General features: G+C 39.7%; 2 protein-coding genes across 4 annotated transcripts in view; one reads left to right on the forward strand and one right to left on the reverse strand.

The window, feature by feature from the left end:
* Positions 1–3,985, forward strand: part of bmp8a (bone morphogenetic protein 8a) — a 23,331-nt gene extending 19,346 nt beyond the window's left edge. Inside the window, exons 3-7 of the mRNA XM_086178415.1 lie at positions 2,240–2,388; positions 2,474–2,653; positions 3,013–3,092; positions 3,564–3,674; positions 3,826–3,985. Coding sequence (XP_086034541.1) covers positions 2,240–2,388; positions 2,474–2,653; positions 3,013–3,092; positions 3,564–3,674; positions 3,826–3,975 — 670 coding nt within the window. The 3' untranslated portion in view covers positions 3,976–3,985. The remainder of the gene's footprint in view (positions 1–2,239; positions 2,389–2,473; positions 2,654–3,012; positions 3,093–3,563; positions 3,675–3,825) is intronic.
* LOC147216379 (transcriptional regulator ZNF706) lies at positions 2,750–9,420 on the reverse strand. Of its 3 annotated transcripts, XR_015109183.1 has the most exons (5): positions 9,317–9,420; positions 7,830–7,980; positions 7,185–7,307; positions 6,950–7,053; positions 2,750–6,870 (listed from the first exon to the last, which is right to left on the reverse strand). XR_015109183.1 is itself a non-coding variant. In XM_086178416.1 (4 exons), the coding sequence occupies exons 2-3, from the start codon at positions 7,962–7,964 to the stop codon at positions 7,212–7,214; spliced, it is 231 nt and encodes a 76-aa protein (XP_086034542.1). In that variant the 5' UTR covers positions 7,965–7,980; positions 9,317–9,420; the 3' UTR covers positions 2,750–6,870; positions 7,185–7,211. The 3 variants fall into 3 exon arrangements, 2 of the variants coding, with proteins under 2 accessions (XP_086034542.1, XP_086034543.1); XM_086178416.1 differs by lacking the exon at positions 6,950–7,053; XM_086178417.1 differs by lacking the exons at positions 6,950–7,053; positions 9,317–9,420 and adding an exon at positions 8,887–9,289.
* Positions 9,421–11,320: the final 1,900 nt, after the last annotated feature.

Consider the following 11,320-nt stretch of genomic DNA (forward strand, 5'->3'; position numbering starts at 1 on the left):
AAAATACATACATGTTTTTATATGCATATATCCATGTACAAATGTATATGTGTATATATGTGTTCATGTATGAATTCCAGTACGGATGCTTTCATGTATGCATACATACATAAGTATGTATGTATGCATGTATAAGAATGTATCCATGTATGTATCCATGTATGAATTTATATGTATGTATGCATGCATGTATACATACATACATGCAGGTATACATATATGTATGCATATATGTATGTTTGTATGTATGTACATGTTTTCATGTATGTATGTATGTATGTATGTGGGTATGTATATTCGTATGTATTAATGTATGTATGTATGGATGGATGTTTGCATGTATACATTTATTTTTGTATTTGTATCCATGTATGAATGTATATATGTATAGATGTGTCTATATAAGCATCCATACTGGAATTCATACATAAACACTTATACACATATACATTTGTACATGGATACATGCATACAAACACATATATGTGTTTTATTATATACATTCATTCATACATACTGGAATGCATGTATAATACTCACATAGACACATATTTACACATAATCATTCGTACATGGATACAAATACAAAAATAAATGTATACATTCAAACATACATACATACATACAAACATTAATACATACAAACATACACACCTACATACATACACACATACATACATACAAACAAACATACATACGTACATTCATACATGCATACAAACACATGTTTGTATTTTATTTTATACATTTATAATTACATACATAAATACATACATACATACATACATTCATACATACATACAAACATACATATACACATACATACATACATACATATACATTCATATATGGATACATACATACTTATGTATGTATGCATACATGGATGCATCCAAACTGGAATGCAAATATACATACTTACATGTACACATATATACACATATACATTCATACATGGACACAAATACAACAATAAATGTATACATGCAAACATACATACATTAATACATACGAAGATACATACACACATTCTTACATACATACATGAAAACATAGGTACATATATACGTACAAACATACATACATAAATACATACATACATACATATATACATACATTCATACATACATGGATACCGGCATGTATGTATGTATACATGCAATCACACATACATACATACATACATATACATTCATACATGGATACATACATGGATACATTCACATACATGCATACATACATACTTATGTATTTATTCATACATGAAAGCATCCTTCCTGGAATTCATACATAAACACACATATACATTAGTACATGTATGTATGTATGTTTGTATGTATGTATTAATGTATGTATCCATGTATGTATGTATATATGTTTGTATGTATATATGTATGTGTATATGTTTGTATGTATTAATGTATGTGTATGTATGTATTAATGTATGTATGAATGTATAAAATAAAATACATACATGAATGTATGTATGCATGTATGTATAAAACACATACATGTGTTTGTATGCATGTATCCATGTACAAATGTATGTGTATATACGTGTTAATGTATGATTTCCAGTATGGATGCTTTCATGTATGCATAAATAAATAAGTATGTATACATGCATGTATGCGAATGTATCCATGTATGAATGTATATGTATGTATGTTTGTATGCATGCATGTATGTAGGTATGTATGTTCGTATGTATCAATGTATGTATGTTTGCATGTATACATTTATTTTTGTATTTTTATCAATTCACGAATGTATATGTGTATATATGTGTTTATGTAGGTTTGTATACATGCATTCCCGTGTGGATTCTTTCATGTATGCATACATCCATAGGTATGTGTGTATCCATGTATGTATGTATATGTATTATGTATGTATGTATATATTTGTTTATGAATATATGTATGTGTTTATTTGAATGTTTCTTTACATGTATCCATGTATGAATGTTTTTATGTATGCAGATGTATTTTTTTTGTATGTATATATTTTAGTTTTTTGTGTGTACGTATGTCGGTAGGTGTGTGGATGTATACATACATGCATGATATATGTATGTATATTTTGTATTCATGTATGTATGTATATATGAATGCATGTATCTACTTATATAAGTACCTAGTTATTGGTGTATGTGAATGTATACATGAATGGATGTACGCACATACGGTTGGATGAATGGATGCATCCCCCCAGTCATTCGATGTGTGTTTATGCTCAGAGAGCCAGAGCTGGTGCTACTGGACATGCAGTCCGTGCCTGCAGGACAGGAGGGATGGCTGGCCTTTGACGTCACCACGGCCTCCAACCACTGGCTGCTCCATCCACGCAGCAACCTGGGCATCCGTCTTTACGTGGAGACGGAGGAGGGTGGGTGCAATGAGGGTCCAATCGAAAGACACTTTGTAATCACAGGGCATTCATTTGAAAGACCAATGTGATTTTCCTCACCCAGATCGCTCCCTGTCTGCCGGCTGGATCGGGCTGGTGGGTCGCAGGGGTCCTCGCTCCAAACAGCCCTTCATGGTGACCTTCTTCAGGGAGAGCCAGATCCCCTGTCGGCCCCCCCGGGCCGTCAAGCCACACCCCCGTCGGAAAAAACCCAAATACGACCTCCCCCTTCCCAGCATCCACAGTTGGGTTCCAGACACCCACACTCTGTCTACAGAGTCTACATTTTTCCTTTTTCTCACACATTCTTAAGACGTAGGAATAACTCTGCACACGAGACTTTCCATATTAAATTTTATTGAAAAATGTCTCAGTGAAAATCAAGTTCATCTTAAACAAACCAACAAAATTTGTGGATAATCATTTTTAAGTTTCTTATGAATTGAGATAAACTGAAACATCAATCACACTGTTTGTAAAGCAGGAATGATTTTCTATGGAAAATGGGAGTCTGTTCTCCAAGCACATGAATCTCATCAAACCAACATCATCTGATGAATTGTTTTTTTTTTGTTTTGTTTTCTATTTTTTCATGCCATTCAGATCGGAGTCCTGCTGATAACGGAGGTCAGCCCTGCAAAAAGCACGAACTCTACGTTAGCTTCAGCGACCTGGGATGGAAGGTCAGGATCGGAACATTTTCTTGAGCTGGACTTTTTCTGTCTCAGGGAGCTCTCAGTTTCTCTGGCGTTTCCGTTCAACAGGTTGTGGAAAGCGAGGAAGAATTCCGAAACAAATGAAAGCAATGACTAAAGCTTGGAATATGGAATAAGTTAGCTTAGCCTGCTAACTTAAGTCTGATTTTTAACCAGGCTATGGAGGGGGTACTGGAATGACTATAGATTGTGTTTGGCTGAAAAAACGCCTCTTGGATGTGGAAAATTTGTTAATCAATATTTGAAAATAGTTTGGCTTCTCTGTCAACCCTCTGTCAGCGCATCAGCTGAAAGGAACATAGTATCGATGAAATGCCCAGGAAAAATTATAATAAATACATAAATAGTAGGACGCCTTTAGATTTGGTCACTGAAATGTTTAAATAAATCACCAAAGCCTGTTTGTACTGATGTTCAACTCTTCCTATCTCTTCTCAGGACTGGGTTCTGGCTCCAACAGGATACTCGGCTTATTATTGTGACGGAGAGTGTTTCTACCCTCTGGGCGCCTGCATGAACGCCACCAACCATGCCCTAATCCAGCAAGTAGTAAGTGTTGAAGGACACACACACGCACACGCACACACACACACACACACACACACACACACACACACACACACACCTCCCTCACTGTTGACTTAAGCCGATGTCCTGGTGGCATCTTAGACCAAAAACATTGCCATCTGTGTCGCGACAGGTCCACCTCTTGAAGCCAGAGGAAGTCCCGAAGGCCTGCTGTGCCCCCACCAAGCTCAGCCCTATCTCTGTCCTGTTCTACGACGACAACAACAATGTCATCCTGAAAAAGCACCGCAACATGGTGGTCAAGACCTGCGGGTGTCTATGAGAGTAAGGAGGTTTGACTCGGTAGCCTGGACCCGGAGGAATCCCCGCGGTAGAGCTCAGAAGATGATGGCAAACAGCATAAACAGCTGGGGCTTGAATTCACCAAGGGAGGGCTCACGAGTGTAAATGTTCAGAAGACTGCTGATTGATTATCAGTGACTTCATCAATCTCTCCCCCCCCCCCCCCTTTTACCCAAAATCAATACCAAAATTTCTATTCCAAATCAGCACTTCTACTCACATGCTTTCTTCTGGAGAACAGGTATTTATAGATGTATACATTAATAGCCGTTCTGTTTGACAAAGTGTAATATATTAGCGGATTCACGGTTTTACCTTAGTTCAATTCTGTGCTCTCATTGGTTAAAGCTGTTGTGAAGTTTTTCTACACAATATGTTACGGCAATTATTTAGATTTGGCAAAAACTGGCAAAATCATTACACTGGGCTCTTCGTGTAATAATTCCACACTGGGTCTTCCTCAGGTTTGAGGTGATCTTAGCGGCGCCGCTGCCAACCTGGTGGTCACAGAAATCTGGGCAACTCAGGTTTATTAGTTGTTTGCCTTTCTCAATATACTTAATCTAGTTAAAAGAAGATGTACTGTATCCTATTAAACCTGGTTTCGACGAGACAAATCCACAACATGTTTGGATCATTTCATCATTCATCCAGTTTTAGATTTCGTCTCTCTTAGGTTCAACAGCAAATAAAATTCACTTAATATTACTACTCTCTCACATTATGAGAGACATAATGCAAGTCATCTGATTGGGGGTCTTTCTGGTTTTCTGTATTGGATCAATAAGATGAGGGAGTCTGTTTTTATTATAATAAGCAACTGAATCCTACAGCCCGTTGTTTTGACGACTCAATCGGCTACGACTCCTCTGCACCGAGTCTTTCTCTGCTTCGCACCACTGTGTGACAGACGTGCTCGCCAACAGGTTTGGGCTCCTGTATCCCGTTCTGTAAGGTCACAATCTTTAAGCGCCACAACGTGATAGGTGGCTTTGATGAGAAGCGAAAGAGCGGTGTTTAAAAGAATGAGCTGAAAACTACTGCTAACTGTTATAGTCTTAGCATGTCGCTCTTGAATGCTGGCTGTCGATTATCTGTTTCACTACAGATGGGATGGAATCACCTGTGCCGACAAATTCTGATCATACAGGATTTCACATACGTTTTATGTCGTTCTATCAATTTGTTAAGAAAAATTATTGTCAGACTAATGAACTATGTAATTAACTTGTAATGTATGAATAAAGGATCACTGATGACTATGGAACTGTCTGACGTCACCTAAGATGCAGTGATAAAGGCACTGTCAAACGCTGCTCGACTCATGTCCCCAAATCAGGCTGACAGCTGACTGTCATTTTCAATGGTTGTGTATTCAGTCAAATCCTCATTTTGTGGGAGGAAAATAAAAAACAATCAGAGAGCGAGCGAGAGCAGAGGTGCAACCATCTATGCCTGATCATCAACAAGATCAAAAACCACTTTGTTTTATGACATTTGGGTTGCGTTAGAAATTCTAATATTACACAAAGTAAGTGGGACCGGTCGCCTTAAATACAATGTTGAATTTATTGAAAAGGGTATTAAAAAAAAAGTACAGAGAAAGGAAATTAATGAAGTGGTTTGCCTGCAAGTGAGTAAATGCAGAATTGCTTAGGCAGTTACTGGTCCAAATTCTTAAACTCTCAGTCCTTGGGGCAACTTAAAGAACATTACATCATAACAACTACAGCAGAAAACACAGAGCACAGATCTGTGTGTGTTCATCTTTTTCGGGGGGGAAGAAAAGGGGGGCTTTCAGACTAAAACCTTGTTCTGGTTAAAATAAAGCATAATAAAAATGAGGTTATTGCCAAGGTGATCATGAGCTTTCTGCCCGAGAGAGACATTACAACATGCTGTGTTCTAAGATGAAGGAAACCGAGTGTGGACGCCTGCGGTGCGGCAGCGGTTACACGGCTACTATCCAGGATTTTCCGAGGGTTATATTTTGATGTGCTGGAAGGCCGACTGCTGCTTTTATCCACAGAAAAACGTGGCGGAGGCAGCGTGGCAATTTGGTTGGAAGTCGCACAGGTTTAACCCTTACAGCAGTGCCATGTTCACTGCAGATAAAAACTTGTTCCCAGGGGGCTGGATGGTGCCTGCCAGCCCCCTGTGGCAACAGTGTTCCGCCATTTAAAACCAGCTGTCACTAAACCAGGGGCTTCCACCTCATAGCACAAAGGACCCTGGTTCAATTTCCACAATTCTGTGTGTCATTTGCATGTTCTTCCCCAGAATGTGAGTCTCCCATAGTCCAAAAACATGCAAGAGGTTAATTGTAATAAATTGGGGAAAAACCGCCCTGATGTGTAAATGAGATAGTTCTATGTCTCTATATGTGGCCCTGTGGCTACCGCTCCAGGATGAACCCTGCCTCTTGCAAAGTGACAGCTGGGATAGATTCTGGCATCCCTAAGTGAAGGATAAGCGGTAGATGATGGGATGGATGGATGGATGGATGGATGTCACTAAGCCACTCATTCACAAACATTTTTAATTCATAAGTGGCCTTTTTCCCCAGGCGGACTGACTTCCAATCATTAGTCACATGATCGTGTTATTCAGTGTTAGCAGGCAAACTTGCTGGTTCAGCTTTCTGTCAAACAACCCCCCATCCCCCACAATAAATATAAAAATGGGGTGCTGGTGTGTCTCTGCCCCATCACTATCTCTTACACAAACACACACGTATACACACAGCATATACACACACATCCACCCCCTCCCTCAAGCCCAACCCGTTGTCCATTAATACTGACGGGTCCCAGTGTTCATCTTCATCGTCGTTTAGGCGCCGTGATTCTGCGTTAAATCCGAGGTCATTGTGTATCTGGAAATGAAAATTCTTTATTTTGGCGGGAGGGAGGAAAATAACGGGCGCCACGCAAGTTCACGGAAAGTTGCCATACCTAAATGTCAGTTTTGCTTGCTGAACTTTGACCATCCGCAAAGAGCACAACAACTAGGTAAAGACTTATCGTCTTCGCCGAAATCAGTGGTCTCTGTTCTCTGGCTACCTTTCCAAAGAGATGTTTTTTTTTTTACTGAGCTAGATAGAGACGGAAGTATGAAAGCCTTGGGGATTTCAGAAAGAACACGACTCAATTCTCAAGAGCTCAAACAATTAACAATAAAATCGCTTACACAGTTTGAGGTCCAGTCAGCTGTCCTTTATGCCTGAACATCGGCCAGCTCCGGAGGCATGGGAGACTTGGGGTGTTTGCTCTCAAAGTGCTGCTTGAAGGTCTTTGGGTCCGGCATCTGTGTCTGATTTATTAAAAAAAAAAAAAAGCACCACAAAAGTCATTAACAATTCTTTCTTCTCGGAAACTGTGATGTTGCTTTACACATCAGCCAAACTTAAAGCACAAGGGTCGAATTCAGTGAGCATATGTCATCCAGTAAGACAATATCCCTTTTATGATCCAACATGATTTCACCCCATCTTAACTGTGGCCAAATGTCTTTTAAGGGTCATAATGCAGATGTTAATCACATTTACAAGATGAAATAAGAAAATACACTACCACTATTGAGGTAAAGCTAGGGTTTACAGGTATGTTTGAAACTATCAGCTGGGTTTCAACCCAAAGTCAGAATCCAGATTCTCTCAAGGGAGGGGTGACAAGTGAGCCATCATAAAGCAGCATTCTCTTGGAGCCAGACTGTCTGACACCACAAACTGGATGAAAAATTAAAAGGGGTGTTTCTGTTGTTTTCAATCATTTCAGCATAATAATAGGGGAAAGCAATACCCCAGTGAAAACCGTCAGACTGTGTTGGACTTACCCGGCAGACTGGGCAGGTGTGGACCAGAGCAGCCTTTGCTGCGGTCTTCTGGTCAGCCCCGTGAGATTTCTTCTTCTCTGCTGCCTTCTTGGCATTTTTTTGCTGAGACTGAATCTTCTGCTGTCCACGAGCCATGACCCTTTACTTAGACCTGAGCCATTTTGAGAAAGAGGACAGTTTTTAAAACACTGTTTTGGATACATTGCAGTAATAACTCTTACAAAGAAAATCAGACATTCAGATATCTCCATGGTTGGGTTACGGCCCATTTTAATGATTAATACTGAGCTATGTATTTAGCGCAAATGATTTGAAGACTAAACACAAAAATATTGGGGGATTCATGACATAACTGGTGACTGTCCTTCACATTTAAAAAACCTCTTTGATAAATCCTGGAATAATTTAAGAATGAGGTCCTACCAAGATTTTAAATGCAGTCTAAACAATTTAATTGAATGACTAGAGAATAATCAAAATCTAGAAAATGGAAAAGCTTCAGAATCTAAAAATGGCAAGATCTTAATAAAAGTTTTTTTTTGCTCGCAAACAAAACAAAAATATTTTGATGAAGGACCGGGTCCTTACAAGGAGATGCAGATAAACATTTAGAGCCATTTATTGCCACGCACAAAACTCTTAGTTCTCCCTCTTCATCAAGTATCATAACACATTCAACTACGCCAATAACTTTTGGGTTCATGTGTTTACAAATACATTTTTTAATGCTGATTTACGTTGATATAAGGTAACTTTTCTGTAGCACACCAGCTGCACGTCTGAAAAATGATTTGTGTTCGTTTTTTATTAGACAAGCATAGGCTTCTCGTAAAACAAACCACTACAGTTACAATTCTTTAAATGCAGTGGTCGAATAGTCTGTTATTGTAGTTGCTGGTCATTTCAATGGTGTCCATTTCAATTTGGGCTACTCCTGCACTTACCGCTCCAACAGTGACTGAAATCATTTAAATTAACCGACAAACTTCAGTATCATTTCGTAAGTCAATAAACTGAAAACATATTCATAACGTCAAAGTAGAAAAATCCTTCAAACCTGTTTCGACGAGTGAACGTGACTCCATGAAGGTAGTGAATTAACTTATTGCCAGGCTAATGTATTAGCAGATCAGATGCTAGCTTTGACTTTTGACGGCCTATGAAATGTGCCCGTTTGTCGCACGGTTTTGACCAATCATTGCCAAACAATATCCACGGATCTAAAGATGCCAAATAAAAAGGGCTAAAAACCGCGAGATAAACAAAACTTATCACTTTCCAAACAGGCCCTTCTCCAACCGGCGCCGCCTTGCTAACAAGTGTAGCACGCTATGCTAGCTGGGGAAGCCAATATACCACGAAATACGGAGGCGTTTGGCTAACATATTGCTAGTTCGAACACCAAAAATATTGTCATACAACGAAAAATAAAACATTATCTTTTACTGTTGATGACAAATAGCGTGTCAATGTCCGAGCGGATTTACCTTCGAGATTTTTAATGCTCTTTTGTCGCTCTCTGTTTGAACGCCAGCGGAAATTTCGCAGGGGAATTAAGAGCGCCGAAGCGAATAAGAACCCGACACTCGGGTAGACAGCGCCCCCTGCTGGTTGGAGGCTGAACAGCAGTGGCACAACTGGCGGATAGCTTTTGGCCCTTCAGCTTTTCCGTCAATTCACTTTTACGTAAATAAAACACAAATGAAGGATTCAAATCGGGCTAATCATTATTACTATTATTATTATTGTGGCCAAAATACCTTATACACACACACACAGGGTACTTTAAATGTTTCTTTATGTAAGATTTAAAACTGTACACAGTGCAGATGTATTAGACGTTATACATTAGATATTTAGAATGCACTGCGGTTCTACTTAACTGTAATGAGTTATAGTGCTGATATTTTGTCCTTCTAATTTATATGAATAATGATTGACAGCTGCTCTGATGCAGGACAATAAAAGTAGCGAAATAACCAAAAGTGTAACAAAGAGAAAACATAAGAAGAATGGAGGTGGGAGTTTGTCAGAACAACGAAAAAGACATCATTAAAATGAAAGCTCTAATTTTTTCAAAATCCTGCCTGGATAAATTGGGTGATAACCCATCAGTAATGTCACATTTGTGTTATATTTCTTATCCAAAACTGTTGCGTTACCTAAGCATTAATTTAGGCTTAATTTAGGGGGATAGAAAAATAAGACTTTTTTTTGGGGGGGGGGGCTCATTTCACATTCTTCTTGAGAAAAAAAACACACACTGAGAAATATTTAATGAAGTGAACTTTCACCTTCACTCACCTTTTTTTTTGTTTCCCGACTACTAAGCGCCAGACGAGCTGGTGGTCGAATGGGAGCCCACACACGCACACACACACACACACACACACACACACACACACACACACACACACACACACACACACACACACACACACACACACACACACACACACACACACACACACACACACACACACACTCCTGCTCCTGAGGACCTGTCCTCCGGTGGCATGCAGTCATCAGCCATGTAGTCAAATTTTTGGGTCTGACAGTGATGAAAAGAAGCCATTTGCTGTTGCTGTAATTCTCTGATTTGACATTCCTGTGGAATGATCATGGTGACTGATAGTGTTGCCATCCTCACTTATGCCCATTTTCCTCTGCTTATTTGGGACAGGGGTTGTTGGGATGGCAGACTAAGTTAACCCCTGTCCTCAGCAAAGGACTGCACTTATTCCCAAGGAATCCCAAGTTGTTTCCAGGTCCGCTCTGTGTTTGTCATCTGTGGGGATTTGCTAACTGCTGATATTTAAAAGAATTTATGGCAAAAGTTGTTCAGAGTACTTACAGCTGGTATCAGCTTTCCTTGAACCGTCCTCCAGTGACAAGGATTCAGTGACGTCTACAAGGATTTCTGCCTCCAACAAAATCATTGTGACATGTAGATATTTGAAAATGTACCATTAACTAGTCATTCATTCATTCATTATCTATAGTGTTTATCCCGGACTCAGAGTCGCAAGAATCTATCCTAGCTGTCACTGGGCAAGAGGCAGGGTTCACCCTGTTGATCACAGGGCCACATATAGAGTCCATCAGCCATGCACTCCGCCGTATAGACTTATAAACACTTCAATCTTGCTGAGAGGCGGAAGTGCTGAACAAGCGCTGCCCTGCTATTAAGTAAACAGAAACTATTTTCTTCTTTTTCATCCTATCATGCTGAAGAGTGGCCCTGCAATTGACGGTCGAACAGCCTAGGGTGTACCCCGCCTCTCGCCCGATGGGGGATCGGCTTCAGCATCCCCTGGGTCCCTAAGTGCACGATAAGCGGGAGATGATGAATGGATGGATGGGTGATACCTACCCACCTCAAGTTTTCCAATATTTGAATGACACACAGGGAACAGTTGATGCTTTTCAGTGTCCTGACATCTCCGTTTAAGCTCTCCAAAGTCCTGCGAGAAACTTGTAAAAAAAAAAAA

Source organism: Fistularia commersonii, chromosome 30 (genome assembly GCF_037954325.1).
Source record: "Fistularia commersonii isolate RoL2024-O1a breed Wild chromosome 30, RoL_Fcom_v1.0, whole genome shotgun sequence".
NCBI lineage: Eukaryota > Metazoa > Chordata > Actinopteri > Syngnathiformes > Fistulariidae > Fistularia > Fistularia commersonii.

What these genes read in the sequence shown, in the direction of transcription:
- LOC147216379 (XM_086178416.1), bottom strand. Translation starts at nt 7,964, where the DNA reads ATGGCTCGTGGACAGCAGAAGATTCAGTCTCAGCAAAAAAATGCCAAG. An exon ending in ACACCTGCCCAGTCTGCCGG is followed by an intron (nt 7,308 to 7,829) that starts GTAAGTCCAACA and finishes TTAATAAATCAG; the next exon opens with ACACAGATGCCGGACCCAAA.